This window comes from Sciurus carolinensis, chromosome 7 (assembly GCF_902686445.1).
Source record: "Sciurus carolinensis chromosome 7, mSciCar1.2, whole genome shotgun sequence".
Lineage (NCBI taxonomy): Eukaryota > Metazoa > Chordata > Mammalia > Rodentia > Sciuridae > Sciurus > Sciurus carolinensis.
The window spans coordinates 104,249,495-104,275,212 of record NC_062219.1 but is presented as its reverse complement, the minus strand read 5'-3'; the positions used below and the strand labels follow the sequence as shown (position 1 = coordinate 104,275,212).

Here is a 25,718-nt window from a genome sequence, read left to right as displayed (position 1 = left end):
CTGAGTCTGGCTTATTTCACTTAATATAATGTTCTCCATTTCCATCCATTTACCAGCATATGCCATAATTTAATTCTTCTTTATGACTGAGTAGAACATCATTGTATACATATACCACAATTTCTTAGTCCATTCATCTACTGATGGGTATCTGGGTTAATTCAATAAATTAGCTATTATGAATTGTGCTACTATAAACATTGAAGTAATAGTATTACTATAAGTATTCTGATTTTAGTTCTTTGGGGAATATACCAAGGAGTGGGTTTGCTGCATCATATGGTATTTCCATCCCTAGTTTTTTGAGGAATCTACCTACTGCTTTCCAGACTGGTTTTACCAGTCTGCAGTGCCACCACCAATGTACAAGTTGTACCTTTTTCCCCACATCCATGCCAGCATTTATTATTTTTTTGTATTCTTGACTATTGCTATTCTGATTGAAGTAAAATAAAATCTTAGTATAATTTTGATTGCATTTCCCTGATTGCTAGAGATGTTGAACATTTTCTTCAAGTATTTTTTGGCCATTAGTGCTTCCTCTTTTGAGAAGCTTCTGTTTAGTTCTTTTGCCATTCATTGATTGATTCTTTTTTTTTGGTGTTAAGTTTTTTGAGTTCTTTATATATTTTGGATATTAATCCACGTTGGTGGAGTAGCTGGCAAAATTTTTCTCCCATTCTGTAGGCTATCTTTTCATGTTCTTGTAGAGAACCTTTTTAGTCTGATGGCATCCCACTTATTGATTCTTCATTTTATTTCTTGAGTTTTAAGGTCTGGTTTAGGAAATCAACACCACCTATATTGATAGAGTATTGTGTCTTTGTTTTCTTCTAAAAGTTGCAAGGTATCTGGCCTAATTCCTATGTCTTTGATTCATTTCAATTTGACTTTTGTGCAGGGTGTGAGATAGGAATATAGTTTCATTTTTCTACATATAGCTATTTATTTTTCCCAGCACCATTTTTTTAAAAGGCTCTTTTCTCCAACAGATATTTTTGGCACCTTGGTCAAGTATCAGATGGCTATAGGTAGGTGTATTTGCCTCTGTGTCTTCTATTCAGTTCCACTGGTCTTCATGTCTTTTAACAGTATCCCAGAGATCTTTCATGGTCCCTTCATTGTTTCTTATTTTTCTTTATTACTATCAGAATGTAATATATAGTAGAGTTGCCTTCAAACTCTAATATTCTTTATCTAGCTAGATCTAATCTGTGTTGAGGCTTTCAACCGAGTTTTTTTTTTTTTTTTTCAATTTGACTTGTTGATTTCTTTGGTTATTTTTCAAAGTGTCTCTTTACTGAATTGCTCATTCATATCCTGCATTGTCTTATTGAATTCATTCAATATTCTTTTTGTATTCTCTTGGATTTCACTGTGATTTTTTGAAAGCATTCCTTTGAATTCTTTGTCCAGCATTTTACCTACTTTGATATCTTTTTAATCTATTACTATGGCATTTTGAAACATAGAAGGTGATATTACCATGTTTTCACATAGGTCTAGTGTATCTATGTTATGACATGTGCAACTGTTGGGATGAACCACTCTTAAACTTTTATGTGGTATTCTTCATGGTATATGACTTTCTTCTGCTAATGTGACTTGTGATATTAGTTCATCATGTAATGCTGAGTTTATATCCAATTGGGCTCTATGGTATAATTTCTCTGTAGCTTCTTTGTAGTGGTTCTTGGCTTTGGACATAGAGCATACTGTATTGGAATATGAAAGGTCCACTGTCTCTGCAAGTCTTGAAAGTAGGAACACTTGGTACTTCAGGAAGATATGTTGTAGGCAGCAAAATATGTGGGATGTGTCCTCTCTGGTTATTCCTACTATGGGAGTGGTATCCCTTATTAGGAGTTGGGGATTTCCAGAGGCACCGTTGATAGACATTCTGTTTGAACATGAATCTGATGTGTGTTTCTGATGTCTTGTTGAAAGGTCTGAACTCTTGTTTTCTGATTTGTGACTTGTGCAGATGTAGGTGATTTATGGGGAGGGAAATGGAATCATGTATTCCCCTGTCTGGCCCTCCCCTTCAATTTTTTCACCACTATGCAATCAGACCACAGGCAGCTGCAATCTATGTAGAGGTCCCACATAGATGCAGTGTTGGGAACTGAGATTTTTTTCTCCCTGAAGTTATTGTGGAGGTATCTGCCCTGGAGCTGGCCCCAACCTCCCACTAGCTATGCCCACCAAAGAGGGTTTGACAGTTGGAAGCTTATGTTCCTTTTTCTGAGAAAGACGGTCTTTAAGTGAATATTATCATTAAGTAAAATTTTAAGTGGAACTGGATTATGGCTGGAGATAGGCTTACTTCCTATCTGTGGAGTTGGGAGTATAACTCAAGACTAAGCACCTGCTTTATGTGCATGAAGCCCTGGTCTCAATGCCCAGTGAAAGAGAGAGAGAGAGAGAGAGAGAGAGAGAGAGAGAGGGAGAAAGAAAGAGAGAAGAAGAAGAAGAAGAAGAAGAAGAAGAAGAAGAAGAAGAAGAAGAAGAAGAAGAAGAAGGAGGAGGAGGAGGAGGAGGAGGAGGAGGAGGAGGAGGAGGAGGAGGAGGGGGAGAGGGAGGAGGAGGGAGAAGAAAAGAGAAAATTTAAAAGAATAAAGTTGCCATGAGCATTCATGTATAAGTTTTTATGTGGATACATTTTCTCTTAGATATACTTTAGTGTGGAATTGCTGGGTCATATGGTAAATATACATTTCACTTTCTAGAAACTGCCAAACTGTTTCCCAAAGTGATGATAAAATTTTATACTCCCATCTGATGTTCAAGAATTTCAGTTGCTCCACATACTCAACAACATTTGGTCTTGTCAGTTTTTTAAATTTTTATTTCCTTTTATTTTAAGCTTCTCTAGTGGACATATAATATTGCCATATTATGTTTTTTGCATTTCTCTGATGATTATGATATTGAGCGTCTTTTTGCATACTTATTGGCCACTCTGATATCTTCTTTCATGCAGTATCCATTCAAGTGTTCAAGTTTTTTGGAAGGTTTTGACTGCTGGTTTGAAAAAAAACTGAATGGTTTGTGTTCTTATATTTGATATATAAGAATTCTTTATATGTTCTGAATAAAGTTCTTTGCAGATAAAATAATTGATAAAATAATTAAGAAAAAAGGAGAACAAATGGGAAAAAATAAAAATATAAATAAAAAATGAGAAAGGGAAAAATCAAATAAAAAATGAAATGAAATAAAATAAAATTAAGAAAGTAAAATAAAAATATGTTAAAAATTAAAAGTAAAAATAGTAATAAAAGATAAAGAATAGAGAAAAAATGAGTCAAAAATTTCTCCTAGGCAAGGTGTTTGGAGACTCAAGCAAAGGCAACTGATAGCAGGCCATGACAATCTAATCTCTGTGGGTCTTCTAAATTTAGACTCTGCCACATATGATGGGGCTGGGGGTAGTTCCTTAAAGCTACAACTTATGGAAATTCTTCCCAGTTCTCACCAAACTACTTGGGGTAGAATGCAGGCTGTCAGGCGTTTCTTGCCCAGTAGGTTAAGGCAGAGCCTTGGCTATACCAGGGGCATATTCTCTCTGGAGGATTTCAGTCTGTGCACCCAGGGAAAGGGCCAGTGCTGGGACTGTGACAGGTGAATATCTCAATGACGCCTTCAGGGTATGTTTCTGCTCTGGAGGTTTTTAGTCTGGGTCTTGAGGGTGTGGTAAATGTCAAAATTTCAGAGATTAGAAGAAGAAATTGAACCACTGAGTTCTGTGCTAGAGGAGGGGTTGTGGGAACATAGCAGTAGACCACCCTCGAGCCCCGTGTCTTCAGTTCTGGCCCCCACGTGAAACCACATGTGACTGGTGTCCCAGGCAGAGGGCGGGATCACAACCCCACTGATTCCAGAGGACATTGCCCTCCACTCCTGACGTTGTCACAGCCTGCATTCCCCACAGCATAAAATCCTCAGCAGGTTTGTGTCAGAGGCACCCTCCAAGCTGAGAATGTCTTGTGTAGCCACCACATTCTCAGTCAATGCAGCCAGGTATTGGGCACCCTGAGATATGATTATGCCAGGTTTTCTGAACATAAGAGCAATGAAGTCTCAGACAATAGGCCCCTTCTCAATATGGCTCCTGGCTATAGCACTCTGAGATGCAGTGAAATGTCAGGCTAGTTTGTTGTGCAGACTAAGTTACTTGCTCAGTTAAGCTGTTTGTCTGCAGGGTGCAGCTTCTGCGTCATGCTGTGACTCCTTTGGAGGACAGAGTCAATTCTCTTTTCCCAACCAACATGCCAAGTACTAGGTACTGGGGTATTTTTGCTTCTCTTGCTTTGTTATTCTCCCTACTCTCTGATTTTCAGCTGAATACATTTTCTCTTCTGTCAGTTTCCAGTGGTCACACACAGGCACTTACCACCTCAAGCAGTTCACAATGTTCTTTATTTCTCCCACTGAGTACCAGACTAGTGCTGGGTGTCTCTATTCAGCCATCTTCCCAACTCTCAATTTTGTTATGTTCTTAAACCCTGTTGCCTTTCAAAACATATCTACAAAAAGGATATATCCTGCAAGTGAGGAGCTTATATCTACAGAGTAAATTCCTACAGGCCAGCTTGCACTTCAGTGTCCTTTTTTTATTATGTTTTTAATTTTACAGACTGCATTTTGATTCATTGCACACAAATAGGGTACATCTTTTCATTTGTATGATTGTGCATGATGTAGATTCCTACCATTCGTGTAATCATACATGTACATAGGGTAATGATGTCTGTCCCATTCCACCATTTTTCATAGCCCACTCCCTCTTGTTTCCATAGCCCTCAGCCTCTCAGATACTGGCAAATCCTGTTTAAATTTTGTGAATATCTTAGAACAATTCCATTTGGAATTTCTTATTTCTGCTGCCTTTGCTTTGTGCTCTTAGAGCACACGCTCTTCTGGATACAGAACCAAGGACATGTTCTGACTGCTTGAAGGATCCTCCAGTTTGAGGAGAGATGGGCCCTATACAAATGTATGAATTAGGAGAAATGGCCTTTTTATCCTTACTCGATTTATCAATGCTTTTGCTTTGGTCTCCCTCAGACCCCTAGCACAGTCTAGAAAGGCTGCACCTGATGTAATCTCTCCTCCCTTCTGATGGACAGTTTTATGTATTTCTTCTCCAAAATAGCAGCTCTTTGATAAAGAAGTTACCTGAGGATCCACTTGGACACTTGGTTATCTCTGGTCCTCCAATACAATTTTCTTCCATTTGTAAATTTTACTCAGCTACTAAAGAAGAGAAAAATATAGCTATGACCCATTGACAATTTCCTTTCCCAGATTTAGTATTTTCACATCTTTGCTCTTGAGTAAAATTTCAGCAAGACTCTTGAAAATACCAATTTTTTAGTGTAAATACTCATGAGATGCAAACATATGAATGTACTACAACTCTGGATTCCCAATAATGATTGAATTTAAACTATGAAATAGCCCACTTGTAAAAACTCAGGCAGTTGCCTTGTGGTTGGAAGGTAAGCTCTGATACATGAAGAAGCAGGATGTTTTCCTGCCTTCTAATGTTCATACAGGGAAAAGGAATGTTTTTCTGTAATATTGCAAAACTAACTCTTGAAGACTAGACCTATTCATGATTCTTTCCACAAGAGGAGCTCAAAATACTGTGGACGATCATACCAGGAGAATCTTCATAACAATTCCTACTAGTATCAGTATTAATACAATTATTAAGTTGGTGAACTAGGAGCATAGATGGCCTAAGTTATATGCAAGTAAAAACTTAACAAGTGTTTAAGAATCTATTATTTACCCAGCATTAGAGAATGATCAGTGATAGACACAGTGATATATCAGATACTGTTTCAGTCCACAGGCATTTTAAAGCTCAAAATGGGACTCACAGTCCAATTCCTCCTACCTACTTGGGAACACGAGTCAGGCCCTACCTCTCCTGTTTATCATCCAGAAACATTTGGAACAGTCTGCCTTTCAGCCCAAACACCCTCACCATTCCCCGATCACAGCTGTTCCTGAACAGTTTCTGGTTGTGCGGAATGAAGGCAGAATGTCTCAGTGGCACCACAGAAGACTTTCTTCTCTTGGGAAAGCCCCAAGCTGCTACTTCTCTTAGTCAGCTGACTCTGACCCTGACTCTGCTGGCTGTCTTGTCTGAGGTCTGGGCAAAGCAGCAGCAGTCGATCTTGGCCTGCCAGCTGGTATCGGAGCAACTGCTCTTGGGCTGCCTTCCAGTTCCCAGTCTCCTGTAGGTACATCTGCGGAGAAGGAGAACCTGGCCTCTGGGATGCAACCGTGGTAATATTGGGAGCAGACACAGCAGCCTCTGCCTCTGGACCAGCGTGGCGGCTCACCTTCCTTCTGGATACTCCATCCGGGGAATGGTTGGGGAGTTGGTTCAGCCTGCCCAACGTGACCTTCATTCTCATATCTGTGAAAAGAGAAGTAGGGGAAGAAATAATTTTGTTTCCAATCAGTTGATAACGCATTTTGAATATTTAGGAATTCTTGACAATATATTGCCAACTAATTAAAGACTGAATTATAACTGATGATCAATTTCCAGATACCTTTACAAATATTTTTTTCCTAAAAAAAAGTACTGTATCTCACACCCAAGTTGTGATGAATACTAACCATTCAATAAAAGTTTGATAATATTTCTTTCCAAGAAAGCACTTTTATGATGTTATTAAATAAACAGGAATTTTAAGTGTAAGCACAGGGCTTTAATTTGAGATTAAAATCATAGGCAGGTCTAACTATTGGGCAATCCACACCTGCACCAAAAAATGTGAACTTGAAAAACCCAGTCTTATCTAATATTTTGGCTTGTAGGCCAAATTTACAATTTAAATATCTTTGATTTTATAAAAATGAATTAAACATAGGTAGAGATAATCTACATATGTAAATAAACATTTATCTATATGAGCATGTGTGTGTTTATGTAATAGTAGAAGGAGAGAAGGTGCACTGTAATTGAATCATGAAGTTAGTGAAGTTAGTGTTCCACTCAAGTTCCCCTTCTGCTGGTTGACTGTGTGACTTTTATTTCAGCACTTGGTCTTTCATGGCGTCAATTATGAAATTTCACATTATTATCAGTTTTTACTTAATTTACTAAAGTTTATTTCATTTTCATAATCTTAGTTACTATTTTCTTTCATTGTCATTTCATTTGTACTTCAGTTTTTCCTATTAAACATAATTCAAAATCAACTCAGAAGACTACAATACTGACCACCTGATGTTCTAGGCATTTTGTTCTAATCTGACCCAATTCTTGGAAGCATGCTATTATGTTAGCATTTAATACTGTGATCATGCCACACACATGTAAGCGAGTTAACTAACTTCTCACATTACTGGAGCAGTAATGATGATGAACTGAACTGAGAATACATAGAATTTTACTGATGCCCTAGTCAGAATGACCAGAACAGCTGTTTGCTATTAAATATATAAAACATAACTCCCAAAACCTATGTAACATAGCAGCTAAAGTAGCATAGGCTTAGAATCAAATAAATGTGGTTACAGTTCCTGCTTGGTCCTTTACTTGCTGAATAAATCTCTAAATTGTATTTTATCACACTGTGCTTCAATTTGCTCATCTTGGAAACAGTAACTGCTAGTATCTATCTTATGGAATTATTTGAAGGTTAAATCAGAGGAAGTGTGCTAAGTATTACCTAATCAATAATGTCAAGAGAGAGCCTACAGATTGGGAGAAAATCTTTGCCACATGCACCTCAGATAGAGCACTAATCTCCAGGATATAAAAAGAACTCAAAAAACTTAACACTAACAAAACAAATAACCCAATCAATAAAGAGCTAAGGAACTAAATAGACACTTCACAGAAGAAGATATAATTGATCAACAAATATATGGAAAATGTTCATCATCTCTAGCAATTAGAGAAATGCATATCAAAACTAGTCTAAGATTTCATCTCACTGCAGTCAGAATGGCAATTATCAAGAATCCAAGCAATAAGAAGTGTTGGCGAGGATGTGAGGGAAAAGGTACACTCATACATTGCTGGTGGGACTGCAAATTTGTGCAATCACTCTGTAAAGCAGTACAGAGACCCCTGAGAAAACTTGGAATGGAACCACAATTTGACCCAGCTATTTCACTTCTCCGTTTATAATCAAAGGACTTAAAATCAGCATACTACAGCATACTGATACTACATATCAGCAGTCACATCAATATTTATAGCAGCTCAATTCACAATAGCTAAACTATGGAACCAGCCTGGGTGCCCTTCAACAGATGAATGGATAAAGAAAATGTGGTACATATATACACAATAGAATATTACTCAGCCTTAAGGAAGAGTGAAATTATGGCATTTGCAGGAAAATGGATGGAACTAGAGAATATCATGCTAAGTGAAATAAGCCAATCCCCAAAACCAAAGGCCAAATGTTTTCTTTGATAAACGAATGCTGAATCCATGGTGGTGGGAGGGATGGTAGGGAAGAATGAAGAAACTTTGGATTGTGCAGAGGGGAGTGAGGAGAGGGGTAGGGAGCTGGGAATGGGGAGGACGGTAGAATGAGCAGATATTATTACCCTATGTACGTGTATGATTACACTACTGGTGTGACTCAGCACCACGTACAGTCAAAGGATTGAGAAGTTATGCTCCATTCGTGTACAATATGTCAAAATGCATTCTACTGTTATGTATAACCAATTAGAACAAATAAAAAATAAATTAAAACTAAAAAAAAATGCTGCAATATGGTAAGGATTATTATATGGTTTAGATGTGAGGTGCTCCCCTAAAGCTCATGTGTGAGACAGTGCAAGAACGTTTATGGTAAAATGGTTACATTATGAAAACTTTAACCTAGCCAGTGGATTAATCCACTTGAATGAATTCATTGGTGGCATCTATAGGCAGATTGGGTGTGACTGGTGGAAGTAAATCACAGGGGGGGCATGCCTTTAGTTTTTATATTTGGTCTCTGGCACCTCACTTTTGTTCTCTCTTCTTCCTGGTTGTCATGAACTAAGCAGCTTTCCTCTACACCCTTCCATCATGATGCTCTGCCTAACCTCAGACTCAGAGCTATGGATTTGACTCACCATGGACTGAATCTCTGAAACCATGAGCCAAAACAAATATTTCCTCATCTAAGTTATTCTTAGGTATACCGATCACAGCAATTCAAAGGTGACTAAAATAACTATTATTATAAAGGCCATAATCATTATAGTAACCATCAAATTGCTAAGGTTTAAGTAATACTGCCAAGTACTGATTTCAATATTTAATATTTGCTCATTCTTTTAATTCTCATAGCCAACCCAAGAAACCAATACTAGTATTGTCCTTGCTTTATAGAGTGATAAATGATAGTACAGCAGGACATAGTGGCACACACCTATAGTTCTAACTACTAAGGAGGCTGAGGTGGGAGGATCATTCAGCTCAGGAGTTAAAGGCTGGCCTGGGAAACATATTTAGACTCATCTCACAAAAGTCAAAAGTACAGATGGTAGGGTTACTTGTCATATTTTTAAAGCTTCCAAGTATTTACGTGGGAATTCAGACCTAGACTCACATGGCCATGCATTAATCACTTAATTATTAAATGATTCTACAACTATCATTTTTAAGTCTGTCTACAAGTTACTTCAATAAAAAGTTCCTTAAATTAATAGTCCTATCACTATCTTTGTCTCAGAGAGAGTAACCTAATTTCACAAATTCATATTAAAATATACCATCAAGCAACCTCAATAAGATAGTCCTTAGATGTTTAACTTTGGGCTTTTTTTGGCCTACAAAATTTACTCCAATAATTTAAAGTATCATTTATATAGTAAATAAACCAAATAACACATGTTGAGCACTACATTATGTGTATAATTTAGTCCTGAAAATAACCCTCTGCAGTGAGTCATATTATTATCTGCCATTTATTTATTTATTTATTTATTTATTATTTATTTGTACCAGGGATTGAGCCCAGGGGCACTCAACTACTAAGCCACATCTCCAGCCCTTTTTTGTATTTTTATTTAGAGACAGGCTCTCACTAAGTTGCTGAGGCTGGCTTCAAACTCAAGATCCTCCTGTCTCAATCTTCTGAGCCACTGGGATTATAATTGTGTGCCACTGTGCTTGGCTATTATCTGCTCTTCAGAAAAAAGATAATTAAGGGACAGAGTGACTAAGTACCTTCCCAAGATCACAGGTAAATCAGGGGCAGATCTTGTTTACAGAATTCAATATTCTTTGTTCCAGAGTCTGGGCTGTAAGCACCATAGAATAATGTTTAAAGTCCTAAACAGCAATGGAGACTTAAGAGGAGTGTTTGGTTGACTATATGCATAGTATTATTCATGTGCCTTATAATGAATAAAAAACACTGAGATCTGTCTTAAAATCTTGGGAAGTAGGTAGTAACAAGGTCATTGACATCTACTATCTCTACTGTTCTTGCATTTCACCACTAATTTCATTAACTACATTTTTATACACAATGTAGATGCTAACTTATTAACCTGTGTCTTATACTCCTCTCAGTTTATCGAGAGCTGTCTTGGCTTGTGTCAAAGGACAGTAATGCTGTCTACATTAGAGTATAAAAAAACCCATGTTAAGAGTACCAATTTTCTAATTTAGTTTAATCTAACAGTGGATGATGGATAGAAAATGAGGCAATGAGATGAGAATATGAGAAAGTAATAGTTCTTTTTATTTTTTGATTTTTATTTTTTGCTTTGATTTGAGACCAGGTTTTGCTAAATTGTCCAGGCTGGCCTCAGATTTACGATTATCATACTTCAGCCTCCCAAATAACTGGTATTACAGGTGTGTGATTTCTAAAGTGCTTTTTATTTGGAGCAATAAACGAGACAAAGTAACCAGGTTGTTCATATTGTTTCCACAATGCTTGTATTAATATCCTGATAAGTCCATATTACTCATATCTCCCCTTTCACTTTCCACAGTACTTTTGCCTTCCATTTATCTACCTCTGCTACCTGACTATGGAATGATTCTCTTGCTTAGAGTTGTGAGAACTTTCCAGTTACTCTAGTTTTCCTATGGGATCTGCATCTTCTTCCAGAACTGTTTCTTGACAGCTCAACTCCATTGATTTATACCTCAATACTTGTTGACTGGAATTTCTCATTTGACCCGTGCTGCTGCTTCTATTATTGGTCACCTTTCTTTGTGTGAGAGTCTCATCTTCCTCTTAGGACTTTGAGTGCCTTTAGGGAAGGATATGCTTTGTGCTATCAACCCTGTTCCCTCATTATGCCCAGTTCTATGCCAAGCATCGGGCTTGGTATCATCTCCATAATTACTGCTCTCAACAGGAGGAAAAGGCATAGTTTATCAGGATCAGCAAATAACCAAAGAACAAGAATAATAAATTGTCAGGTAGAAGTAAACTTAAAAAAGGAAAAGAAGCTTTGAATTTTAATCCCTTGGTAAAACCAATAGCACTTTGTATAAGATGAATCAAATGCTACAAGTCACCTATTTTTGCTCCATTGAAAATATTGTCATCCTGTTTTTCAGAGACCTTCATTGGAAATATTCCCCCCCTTGTTCTTCAAGTCTGTATCTATTCATAAAAGACGAATGCAAGCCTAGCTTTCTCTTGCAGACCCCAAAACATTTAAAAGTCTCCCATAAATTATTTACATGGAAGCTCCAATCAGCAACATACCTGACAGACTCCCCAGCTGAAATGAAAGTTCACTGTGTAAAGGTGCCCAGGGAGGCTGGCCACCTCCCACTGTGAGGTTATAGACAGAACTAAGTCAGCACACATTACATGTCAGTGCCGACATCAGAAGGAATCAGCTCCTTTGATCTAGGACCTCCACAGGAAGCTTAGATCTCAGACAAATTAGATAAAAAATGAATTTATAGCAGATATGTGTCCTAAGGCATTCAGTTGAATGTTTGGGTTTTAGGGAAGGAAGGATAGTGAGTATCAAAACATATGAATTAACATGCCTTCTTCCCATCTCTGCCTAGTCGATGAGTTCCCATTAGAAAGGAAAGAAGGGATTTGAAATTGCCTGTACCCATGCTTCATAGAGTCCCATTGGTGGGTATGATCAAGTTTTAGGGAGAATGGGACAAAATATGGGGTACATATATCCTTTCTCTACAAAACGAAGGACTTACTGGTTTGGGTTGCTTTCCAGGTGTACTTAACAGTTGGCTGGAATTTTTCCAGCTCTCCTTAATGTCCTATGGCTTCTAAAACTTTCAAGAGTAGTGAATGTACACTATGCGCCCAGTTTTTAAGATTTCTGTGGGTGTTACTCTTTTTTGCAATGAGAGCATTAACAATGAATGACCCCTCTTTTTCTACCTTTTACCATGGTGCTCATATTTTTCTCAGGCTAATTCCATGTGTGGTGTTCAGAGTTAGAAGACTTGGAGATTCAGTAAGTAGTCTCAAAATAGTTGACAATTTTTGAGTCTAAATAGAGCAGTGGAGGAGGATATGAAAAATGGTGGAATGAGAAAGGCATCATTACCCTATGTACATGTATGATTACACGAATGGTATGTATCTACACTGTGCACAACCATAGAAACAAAAAGATGTACCCCATTTGTGTACAATGAATCAAAACGCAGTCTGTAAAAAATAAAAAGTCACATGACTAAAAAAAGTATTCTATTATTTATTGATAAAGCAAAAGTCTTGCCCACATATTAGAAAATACATATGTAGTAATTAGTAAATAATATTACCAGTGTTCTGTCTAGACTATTTTTCCTTTAAGTGGAAAGTTATCATTTATTTTAATGAACAATGCTTTGTCAATGAAAAAGTTATAAAATTAGAGAAAATAAAGGGAAGGAAAACATACTGTTAGTCACCCACATTGTATCATGAGTGATCTCTGTTCCATTGATTTTCTGTTGCTCTATCAATGAATGTATTTTAGTAAACTTAACTCAGCTCATTATGCTTCTAGAATTTACTTTAGTATATTCTTGGAGTGAGAATCTAGATTGATAATTACTCTAAATAGTCATTATTTAGCTCCATGTATAGACTGCTTTATTTTATTTTTTCTGTTAGCATGTATTACATTTTTATAGCTAACATACAAATATTTATTATGCATAATATATGATTATAACATGTAGTTATATATATACATAATGCATCTATGTACATAGTGTGATACAACACAAGAATATGGGCACCCTAAAACACACACACACACACACACACACACACACACGGGTTATTTCCATTAGAATGCCCATGTATTCTTGTATCAGTATCACATGTTATTAATAGTAACATAAATATTACTTCTCTGTTAGAGTACACATTCCCATTGCCATAAAATCAATTTATTTTAGAAAATTTGCTTTGTACCATTGATCTGTACTTTCTGATGAACTTTATATTCATCTTTTGCCATTCTACACTGTGCAAAATCATTGAAATTGCATTAAAAGCAAGTTAATTTATAATTAATTGAGGCCCCTGCAATATTAGTCAATCTAAACACAAACATATCATAATTCCTTATATATTCATGCCTTCTCTTTAAAATACTCAGTAAAACACAACTCATTGTTATATACCTCCAACACATCTCTCATTAATATTTTTCTCAAGATGTCATATCTCTTTGCCACTATCGTATATTTTATCACATTTTGTAACCATATATTCCTGGCTTCTTGTATTAATCCATTTATGTTACTATAACATAAATGAGGCCGAATAACTTTATAAGGAAAAGAGGTTTATTTAGCATTTATAAAATATTACTTTTTATACATTGACATTATATTATAGTCAAGTTAGTTATAAACTATAGCAGTTAATGGTTGACTCTTTTGAGTTACCCTTAAACAATTATATCATCGGCAAACCATCTCCAACAATGTCCTTTTAATTTTATCTCTGCCTACATTCCTTAGCATTACAAAATGTGTCAATTGTAAGAATGAATTGTGTTTTGTCCTCATCTGAGTAGCAAGTACTCTAATATTCCATTGTTAAACATAATATTCCATAGTGTTGAAACACTTATTTAGAAGACTTCTGTTTTAGTCAGCTTTTTCACTACTACAACTAAAAGACTTGACCAGAACAATCATAGAAGGGAAAAGTTTATTGGAGGACTCATGGTTTCAGGGGTCTCAGTCCATAGAGAGCTGGTTCCATTCTTCAGGGCTTGAGGTGAGGTTGAACAACATGACAAAAGAATATGGTAGAGGAAAGTGGCTAACATGATGATCAGGAAGCAAAGCAAGGAGCTAAACTCAGCTTGCCAAATATATACCCCAAAGGCTTATCCCCAGTGACCCACCTCTTCCAGGCACACCCTACCCAACCTTCAGTTACCACTCAGTTAATCCTTACCAGGGGATTAATTCGCTGATTCAGTTAAGGATATCATAACCCAGTCTTTTCACCTCTAAATGTTCTTGCACTTCCTCACATATGAGCTTTTGGGAGACACCTCACATCCAAACCATAGCAATTTATTTATCTTTTCTTATGGAATAAGTGCTAAATTTTTCACGGTTTTAAAATATGGATGTTTTTATCTTTTTTCTTATATGATATAGACATGCTATTCATTAATTAATTCCAAACATATTTCTACTTTTCTGGGAGCTTGGGAAATGTGTCAGCTGTTGTGTCTTTCATGCTTCTCAACATCTTGAGGCCATCTCTCTTCTCTTCACCCCCTGACATTCTTTTATGTTTATACTTACAAAAGACAAGTTCATAGACAGTCCTTTTTATTTCACATTCATGAAGCATAACAAATATAGTTAATAGTCTCTAACCTGGTAGAGATAAGGAGTCCCTCAAGTTGATTTTCATAGTCACATGTGTATAAAGGCAAGCCTTTTTTACATATCAAGTTTTCAATTCCAACACTGGGTGTGTAGATTCCACAAATAAAAGTGGTGAGTGGCCAGACAAAGATCAGTGCAAGATTTGGAGAAGGATGCACTGAGATCTGCAAAGATAGAGGATTGCCAAGAAAGCTGAAAGAGGAAGCCATAGCAGCCAGTAGAAAGCACTGCAGGAAGCACCAAGTCATATTCTGGCCATTGGTAACACCTCAGTGATGTGCAGTCTTTATCCTATTGTCAGTTATGGGCATTATCCTATTTTTGATCTGTTATTAAAGAAAGTGAGAATAATTTCTTTTCTAGCAGTTTCTAACAACTGCTGGAATCCAAGCGTCTTTGGAAAGGCAAATGGAAAGAAGGGAGAATAATTTGATCTCTGTTTTCATCACTTACTCAATAAAACTTATTAGTGGTTAATAAGTGGTTAATTAGTATGGTTTAGATGTGAGGAGTCCCCCAAACCCATGTTTGAAACAATGCCAGGAAGTTCAGAGGTGAAAAGGTTGGGTTATGAGAACAATTAATGTAATCAGTGTATTAATCCCCTGATAGGGATTAACTGGGTGGTAACTGTAGTTAGATAGGCAGGTCCTTGGGGGTGTATCTTTGGGGCTCATATTTTTTCCTGGTAAAGGGGGCGCTTTCCCTTCCCTTCCCTTCCCTTCCTTTCCCTTCTTTTCCCTTCCCTTCCCTTCCCTTCCCTTTCCTTCCCTTCTCTCTCTCTCTCTCTCTCTCTCTCTCTCTCTCTCTCTCTCTCTCTCCTTCCTGGTATGGTATCCTGAGCCACTTTTCCTCTGCCACCCTCTTTCATCATGATGTTCTCCCTCACCTCAGCCCCCAAAGAATGGAATCAGCTATCTATGGACAAAGACCTCTGAAACCATGAGTCCCCAAATAACCTTTGCCTCTTCTTATTGTTCTTGTCAGGTTTTTTGGTCATAATGTAAAAACCTGTAGAAAATAATAAGTCCCTATAGTAAAGAACTTCTGGGGTTAAAAAAGGTATGGAATTTGTCCCAAAGGATAGGATGAATACAAACGATCACATTACATATAAAGTGTTATGTAAAGAAGGGAGAGTTCTATGAGTTGAGAGATGGGGGCTACTCCTTCTAGATAAGAGACTTTATAAAAACGTATTTGATCTGGACTTGGGGGAAATGGGAGACTGTGGTTATGTGGATATATGAGAGAAGAAAATTTTGAAATGGTGAGACCTGTGTGGCACATGGGGAATAGTGTCCCAGAGGGAAAAGGGAAAGGGGAGGAGACACCTGCCAGCAGTGTGGTGAATGTGATTGGCTGAAAGACATGTCTTAAGATGTGAAGCAACAAAGGAGAAAAGGGAAAATAAGGACAATGAAGAAGTGGACATGATGGAGGCTGACAAGCAAGAAAGGGACAGGATGGGAAAGGGCAAACTAGGAATTCTAGATCTATAACTCTGGAGTATCTTGACTGGGAGGTTTGGGTGTCATTGACCCAGTTAAAGGAACCAAGGAACAGTTGAGAAAAAGTTGTGTGATATTGAACTTTGACAGGGCAAAGCAGAACTCTTTCCCTGGCATTTCTGTGAACCTGAGTTTCTGCAAAATGGACAATCACACTCTCAGTAAATAGGCTTTGAAACAGTGTGATATGATTTAGGACTCAGAAATTTAAACATTCATGTCAGAAAAATAATATTCTTGCCTTTCTCATTCCCTCACATATTTCAGGTCTTCCAATAGATATTATTGCAGTTGCTTCACATTTGTTTGTTGCATGAACTTGTTCTCCTGTTGTCCCCCAAATACTATTCCTGTGTACTGACCATATTAGAAATTCATAAAGGACAATGAACCAGGTATCATTCATTGCAACTATACAGACAAGAATTTGTTGTGTACTAAGTAAATATTATTTTATATTTATGGGGAGATGAAATCTAAAATTGTACTTATAAACATTTCAGCAGATTCTCACCTAAATGTCACAAAGATGAGTAATAGTTTTTTCCAGGGTTTTTTATCCTTGGTACTAGTGACATTCTGAGTCAGACAATTTGTGTTGGAGGGGGTGCAATACATGATGTTTATAGTATCCCTGACCACTACTCACTATCAATAATATTCTGGTCCTCCCAAGCAATGACAAGAAGAATGTCCCCAGTCATTGCAAATGTCCTCTGGAGGTAGGGTGACCAACAGTCCCAGTGTGTCCACTACTGAGGGAATTCCTCAGACACAAGGTTTAAACTTTAAAACTGAGGCAGTGCTTTTGAAGACTAGGTTGAGTTAGTCACCGTACCTGGAGGGCAGAATTGCTGTGGTTGAGAACATCTGACCTATGGTAACAGAGAATCATCTGTAAGATAAATTCCCAAGACCAATAGTTTTGGTCTATATATAGACATATATTTTGATTTGTTGAACCCAATGAAGAAAATGTTTTGTTAAAGTGGAAGGAATTGGGAAAGCTTTTTTTTTTTTAGTTATCTGAGCCAGTGATTCAATATTGAGGCAATTTTAACAGATGAAGACAAGCAGTCCAACTGGAAGAAACTGTGCAAGGAAGTGAGAAGGAAGAAGGAAGAAAAGTTCCAGGATAAGTGTCAACAGGAGAAAAGAGGGTAAAACCCAAAATGAGGTCAGAAAGATGGAATGGAGACAAGACTTGAAGATTTCGAGTTTTGAATAAGAAGAAAATTCAACAATAAATAACACAGATGTTAATGTTTACAATATGCTAGGAATTGCTCTGTGCTCATTACTGATATTAATCCACTTAATATCAGTAACAACCCTAATTGCAAGCAGCATTATTACAGCATTTTTATCAATGAGAAAACTGAAGGGCAAAGAGGTTGTCTCACTTGAGGACACAAAGTCAGTCAAAGGAAGTCAAATTTAAACCTAATCTGTTCAACTCTGGGTTTCATGCCCTGTCTTGTCACATTCTCCTGCTTCTGCAACTGACAGTGGGAATCCATTAAATCTATAAGTAGCAGAGCAACATGAACAGACATGAATTTTGAAAGATGGCTTTGACAACTCTTTTATCAAAAGCACTGAACAGTACAGTATGAGGGATAAATACTTTACTCCCCTATTTCTCTACAGCAACTCTCTAGGACCCCTATTACATTCTTGAAATTTTAGGGAAAAGTATTATCACAATAAATTTACAATCTAAATTTAGTAGCAACAGTTCCTTCAGCTAAGTAATTTCAAATGCAATGGTAATGCTCAGTAATGTCAAAGAACCAAGTAGCAGGAGAACCAATCACTTTAAGAGCAAACCTCAAAATTTAAAAGCCCAGAGGGAAAAGGAAAACTAAAATGTTGTAGAAATAGGGGAATGAATGAAACCAAATTCATTTCAAGCTAGCAATAATTAGGTAGATGATAAAATGTAGGAGATGCCATATCATTTGCTTTGGAAAAAAATGGTCTTAAGATTTGGAAAAAGCTTAGGTGATAAAGCAACAAATTCACCGTGATCCCTGGTGGAGGGAGGGTTGGATAACACATCTTTCTATTTTTGTGGATTTCCTAATTACCCTCTTTGATTCTCTCATCTCTTCAATCTTAACTCTTCCCAAGAAGCCCTATGTCTGTCTCAGTCCTGATAATTTATTAATAAGCCACCACATAAATTATCCTTACTCAAACACCCAGGTATGTGGACTGTTTAATGTGGTTAATTTAAGTGAGACAATTGAAAGTCATGTCGATGGCCACATTAGATGAGAAGAGAGATCAGCAGTGCTCCCCAGCTGCATGCCAAGGGCTAGGTTCGGATGCTGTTTCAAACACCTGCCTTATGTTTACATGCAATAATATGGACAAGAGTCTTCTCCATTAATAAGAAAGACAAGAAGCCAAAATTAAAATGTTCTTCAATGGCACCTATAAAGAACCTGTTCCCTCTCTCTGTCTCCATTTTCTTCACCCCCACTCATACCTCACCCCACACCTCCTACTTCCTTTTGTTGGTATGTCCAGGAGACGTCTGCTAATGTTTTATGTTTATGTTTCAATGCTAATGGAAATGTTTTTTGAACGTCTTATTTCATCCATGGGTAGACACAAAAATGCAAACTAACAAACATATGTGTACATGCACACACACACACACACACACACACACACACCAGTGCACACACAAAATAGAGCTCACTCAACTATTTAGAGGCCAAACACTGGGCTGCTCTATTTTGGTTAAACATGATCTCAGTAAGATTGGTATTCCTTTTCAAGCAGAAAATATGATAATTGACTCTCACTTGGAAAAAAGAGACATACCCTTCCTTTTAGAGTATGTTCTAAAATGTTTCAGACCCATGGAAATCATATGAATATTTTTCATACACCATAGCCATACTTGGCAAAGCCACCTTGTGTCCTGGACTCCATATTCCTATTATATGCATCCTTAATAGGACAAGGGCAGAGCACTGATCCGAGGTAAATGCTTATCTTTGTTTGGCACCAATTTTAATGGCAATTTAACAACATAACAAGTAAAATTGTCTGGCATAATGCAAAATGTAAGCAAATAATGCATTTTGCTAAAAAAATACAACTAAATGACAAAGCAGGGTTTAGCAAAGCTGACATATTTCTTGAGGGTTCCACATTCAATCTAATTTGCATAGTAGGTATTTGGCAACTACACTCTCTGCTTTCCTAAATTCAATAATGTTGCCAAATTGGCAGCTTTGTAATAGCTGAGGGAAAGATTATATGCCTATACCCTGGTTTCCACTTTTCTTGTGTAACAACTCAAATGTTAAACCAATAATCTTCTACTAAGAAAAAATATATCAACATCAATTCAAATAATTGCTTATTAGCTGAGAAAATCAGCTGAACTTGTACCTTCTTATACTGGGTTATACTTTCCTTGAAGAAAAAAGTAACAAAAAACTAAAGAAAGAGATTTAAATAGAATTGCTTTGGAAACTGACTTTCACAGTGGGTGAGGATGAACCCAGAGTTCGTCCACAGTGGGTCTCTCCTGTGGAGTTGCTGCCATTGTCTAAGCTCACCTTCTCCTGACAAGGTATCTTCTTTTTCTTTCTCATTTTGTGATCGACAGCATTTGGATGAGACTTGGAGATGGTTCTTCTGATCATTAGTCTGAGATTTAGATAACTCTTCAGGTTTCATTTCTGTTTTAACAAAAACATTTGTTTTTTCAGATTAAAAGAACATTTTTATGTATAAGACCTTTTCCTTTAAGCCTCCTCCCAGCATCCTTGTGAAATGCATGCAATAGAATGTATATAATATATTCAGAAGTTAAGAAATAATGAATTCCATGTACCAACCACCAGTTGTGCAATACAAAACTGTACTGTCCAATTTAGTAGTAGTCACATGTGACTACTGAACAATTAAAATGTGACTAACTCAAATTGAGATATGCCCTAAGTATAAAATGCACACCTGATTTTGAAAAAAAAGTAAAATGTCCTGTGCTAGGGTGTATTCTGTTTTTTTTTTTCCTTTCATTACACGTTGAAATAATATTTTGACTATATGATGATGAATGACAACTAGAAAATTATTATGTGCTTCACATTTATGGATCATTTCATATTTCTATTAGACAGCTAGTAATTAATAGAATGCTACTAACTTTTTTAACCTTTTGATTTGAAGTAAGTATAGATTCTAAGGAAGTTGCCAATAAATGTACAGGGAGGATGAATGAATTTTCACTCAGCCTTCTCCAACGTGAAAAATCTGTTTGGATATTGGTTGGGTGTCCCCAGTATATTCATGAGTAAAGGGTTGGTTCACAGAATGACACAGTTGGGAAGTAATCCCTTAGGAGATGGGGCCTAGTCAGAGGCTCTAGGTCACTAGGGATATGACCTCAAAGGAGAATCTAGGACCTAGACTCTTGTCTTACTCTGCACACCGAATATGAGCTAAATATTTGTTACTATAGGCACTCCCTCAACAATGTACTTCTACCTGTTATTCTTTGCAGAGGCCAGACCAATGGGATCACCTGATCTTGGATTTTGAACTTCCCAAAGCGTAAACTAAATAAACTTTTTCACTTTATAAGTTAGTTGTCTCAGGTATTTCATTGTAATAATGTGAAACTGATTGACCTAGTATCAACATTAGGAAATGGACATGGGTACAATCCACAGAATTCAAGCAGATGCATGCTTTTGTCTGAAAAATTTGTATCCTATGTCCATCCATATCTGAAGACATACTTCATTTTCTATTGATTTATTTAATAAATGTAATCATCAAAAACATGATTACATTTTCATGCCAGATGCTGTTCTCGGCACTATGAAAACTATGACGAGTGAGAAGTACCTGATATGTGCTTTCATAGAGTTTTTGTTCTGGTGTGGATGGCAGAGGATAAACAAATACATTTGTAATATAATGTCAAGAAATGCCATGTTGTGAAAAGGAGACTGTTATGGGGAAGAAAGTAAACATTTGGGGATAGGTGTGATCAGGAAAGACGTACCCTGAGATGAAATCACGGTAAAACAAAACAAAAACCAGTAGCAACAAAGAAAAAGCCTGCCTGTGTCTCAAAGAATATCTCTGATGAAACAATAAAAAATTTAATTTTATTAAAAATATAATAGTGATTTTCTAAAGGGGAAACAATTTTACAGGTGAACAATTGAAATAATTTTTCAAGCTGAACTTGCTGATATTTTTGTGGAACACCATTTCTACTTACAGAACTAGAAAGGATGATTGAGGACAAACTGGTTATTTGCACTTGGGTATTTGGAAGGTTTCCTTTTTAAAAAATGAAGGAATTGAGTTGGTAAGAAAGAAAGAACTTATAGCATTTTCATCATTGAAAAAAATCAAACTTTCATGGGAAACTTAGAGTTCTTGAAAATCTATATTAATTTTCATGAATTTCATAGATTTGTAAATCTTATATATTAATATTAACAAATGTGATTTTTTAATTGTAGAAGGAAATATGTCAACATTTAGCAGATCCGCAAAACTCAGTGAAAAAGTATCTATCAAATGACCAAAGGATAATGCTTCAAAAATCAAGAGTAAATTCTCTATTTAAAGTACAAGGTAGACTAGTAGATGGGCATGTAACAGTGCAACTGAGATATGGACCTTTAAGTAACCAATCTTGTCAAAGAATATTCACAATTATCTGTAAAACCTAATAAGTTAATTTCCCTTTTTCTACTCTATATCTGTGTTATGCTGCCATTTTCTTGATATACTTCAGCATAAACCAATACATTGCAACAGACTGAAAGCAGAAGCTGCTAGAAGATTCCAGCTGACTCTCATTAAGGAAGAAATTAAAGAGGTTTGTAAAACAGTCACTTTTTTGTCCACGATATCTTTTCTGAAAATACAGATTTTTGAAATAAGTGTTAATTGTTTACATACAATGCCTATATTATTGTTATTTCAAAATAAATTAACAAATAAATTTTAAGTGTTCTGTTTTAACTATTAATTTGAAAATACTAATGGATAGAAAACCCACACAGACAATAAAGTTCTTTAGGTTCTCAATAATTGTTGATAGTATAATGAGGTCCTCAGACAAAAATGTTACAAACTCTGACATAGAACATACAGATGAATTGGAGAATTCTTTTTTATGAGGAAGTTGGAATGCAGTACATTTCTCTGATTCTAAAGTAATGATATGCTAATTTTAGAAATAAAAGTATAGGAAATGAAGTGTAGAACATAAAAAAAGAAAGTTACTCCTATAGAGCTAACTGCTATGAATTTTTTTGTTGTTGTTGATTTTCTTTCTATCTCTTTATACCTTTTAAAACTAGTTAGAAATGTGTCCAGTCAGAACAATGTGGAGATTTAATACAAGGTACTGTGCACACCAATATAGAAAGTTTTAAAGAACAAAAGGGGATAAGGTAACAGATACCAGTAACTGCAAGAATAAGCTGGGGTTAAAGGAACAAAGGAGAGGAGATAGGTCTGCAGAGCTAAATGAAAGGTCCTCAAATGACTAGTAGGTTTGGATAGTAAATGGAGACTGATAATTAAATCACCTTCTTCACAGGATCACTTGAAGTAAAAAATAGGGAAATTGCTTACAAAACAGCAAGTGCCCACCCCCTCACCACACACACACACACACACACACACACACACACACACACACCAGGGCGGGGTAGATGATTTTATTTAAAACCACAACAAAATAAAAAGACTGCAGTTTAACAAATCACAGACAACACAGGCAGAACCAGGCAGCTTGTCCACCCAAATCACCAGGACAGGGAGAGAGGCAGGGCCCCTGGCCCAAATGCAGTTCAGATAGTGTCTGATAAGTACGTGGCCCTTCCTGAGGATCCCTCAGAAATTCAAGCACAGCGAACAGTGGTGGTAGGACTGTACCGTTTCCTCTTTCCTTCCTTCTTTGTGCTTTATTTCTTTGCCTTTTGCCATTTTGACTTTTTTAATTCATTCTTGCTTATAACTTTGATCTTATAATAAATACCTCCTAGTATGGTTAAGTGTAGTTTGGTTCATGTGATGGTCTGAGGCATGAGGTTTGGTTAGTATGAAGAATTTACTAATGCCCTATCTGCCCCTCTTTCTTCTTCTAAGAACCAGGAAGAGAGATAGAAAGAAGCTGTTTCAGCAATGCTCTTTCCCTCAGTGACTCAGCTTAAAAAATAAAAAAGAAAAGATATTTTGCTCATGGGAAAATATTCAAGGACATATTTAATTTCTTTGTTTCTGGAGAAAAATGCCCAGCACTTAATTCCCTGTTTTGAAGGAGAAAAGGATGTGTCCCCCTGATTCTTTAGCCCACATTCTGCAGGGTCAGTTGGCAGTGGAGCATAATGTTTCAGGGAAAGGGATGTGGAGGTTGTGTAACCTTGGACAAGTTATTTGCCCTTTCTATGCCTCATTATCCACATCTATACTATAAGCATAATATTTATCACCTGCATAATTGAGTTGTGAGGATTAATAATTTATCTATAGTACTTAGAACCTGGTACATAGTGAGTATTCAAAGAATACAAGCTTTTATTATTATTGTCAGTATTATTTAAGATTTGGCAATCTTTGTCTCTATATGTTAATTGAACAATTTGATTCCATATAGTTTTATCCATTGCAAAGCATATAAACATTTATCTTTAAAGGAATAAAAAAATTTAACCTTTTTTACAAGATTTTTTTCTAAATATCTTAATATTATTAATATTATTATTATTATTATTATCTACCCCCTCCAAAACAAAAAAATTCATGTACTTCTGTTTTTGTTTTTCTTAAGCCAACAGCACACCAGACAGCTCAGGGCCAGCCAGGAGACCACAGAGCACAGGGAAGCAGATATCATGATGGTTGACCTCTCCTTTCCAGTCACAGGCAAAACTGCAAATGGTCTAGATCGAGCTGTGAAATTGGCTCCTGTTTAAAAAAAAAGTTCCAGAATATATTCAAATGGCAACACAATAATGAAAACTCGTGGAAAAGATTTGCTTATGATAGTGCCTGACACTTAGCGGGTACTAAATAAATATTTATTAAATTAAAATGTATAATAACTGAATCAATAGTAAATCCAAGAGTTATATTTCTGAAGAATTATACAGTACCACGAATAATTCATACACCTTCCTTTCAACACAGGCAGAACTTGTATAATTCTATTCAATTTTTCCAATTCTCTCATTTTATTCTCAGACATACCTCCCCAATCAACACAAAATTATAGATTTATTCATTCTTCTACTAATGAGGGCAAAAACATGTTCTCAGTTCCAGAATGCATAGAACTACTTTCTATGACATATATATCAACTTAAAATATGGAAGGTAACACATTAAAATAGAGGCACAGAAACTCCTAATACCAAGAGACTTTCTCAAGTTCAGAAGAATTCTATTATTTAGAAAAATGAGAGTAGAAAAATGGCAGACAGAGCCAGTTTGGCTGTGTATGATGGGGCAAGATGAGAAAGTACATCTCTCTAAGAATGTACCTGAAACCCTAAAACCCCTGCCCTTTTGTAGACTGAAATATTTGACTTTCATCCAATTATTATTTATGAAGCAAGGTACAAAATAATATAGAAAATAAACTGACCCATGCACACAAAAACCTATGTACAAATATTTATAGTAGTTCTATGCATAATTACCTAAAACCAAAAATAACCCAAATGTCCTTCAGTAGGGGAAAAAATAAACAACAAAGGGGACCTGAGCATGGAAGTGCAACCTGTAATACCAGAGACTTAGGAGGCTGAGGCAGGAGGCTCTTGAGTTTAAAGCCAGCTTCAGCAACTTAGCAGAGGCCCTAAGAAACACAGTAAGACTTTGAGTCTAATAAAATATAAAAATGGACTGGGGATAAGCACCCCTGGGTTCAAACCCTGGTATTAAAAAAAAAAAAAATCCAAAGGGGAAAGGGATAAAAACCCCTTATCTATTGGCAGTCCCAGGAGGTTCAGAAGCCTTAATTAAGCTGGATTCATAATGTATAAGAAAGTCTTATGAATGGGGATTCTGTTTACACATTTTAATATCTATTTAATTGTTCCTCTACCTAAGAAATTTTAAAAAATGATTGCAAGTTTTCTGTTTGATTCACATATAAATGAATAACCATATGAATCAATGCTCATCAAACCTATCATTACAATATGTATAATCAGGAAAATGAGAGATTGCACTCCATTTATGTATGATGTATCAAAATGTATAAATGCATTCTACTTTCATATACAACAAATTAGAGCAAATAAAAAATTAATTTAAAAACTATTATTTTTGAAGACTGTTAGAAATAAAAAGTTCAT

At 36.3% G+C, this 25,718-nt stretch overlaps 1 protein-coding gene across 7 annotated transcripts in view; it reads right to left on the bottom strand.

Annotated features, from left to right (window-relative positions):
• Pkhd1 (PKHD1 ciliary IPT domain containing fibrocystin/polyductin) overlaps positions 1-25,718 on the bottom strand; it is a 463,263-nt gene that overhangs the window by 14,944 nt on the left and 422,601 nt on the right. For 4 of the 7 annotated variants that reach the window (XM_047557741.1, XM_047557743.1, XM_047557742.1 and 1 more), the window contains 3 exons: positions 24,166-24,324; positions 19,938-20,060; positions 4,437-6,436 (listed from right to left, as the gene is read on the bottom strand). In XM_047557741.1, coding sequence (XP_047413697.1) covers positions 6,009-6,436; positions 19,938-20,060; positions 24,166-24,324 — 710 coding nt within the window. In that variant the 3' untranslated portion in view covers positions 4,437-6,008. Of the gene's footprint in view, positions 1-4,436; positions 6,437-19,937; positions 20,061-24,165; positions 24,325-25,718 lie in introns of those variants that run through there. The other 3 variants (XR_007109414.1, XR_007109413.1, XM_047557745.1) reach the window with 2 other exon arrangements.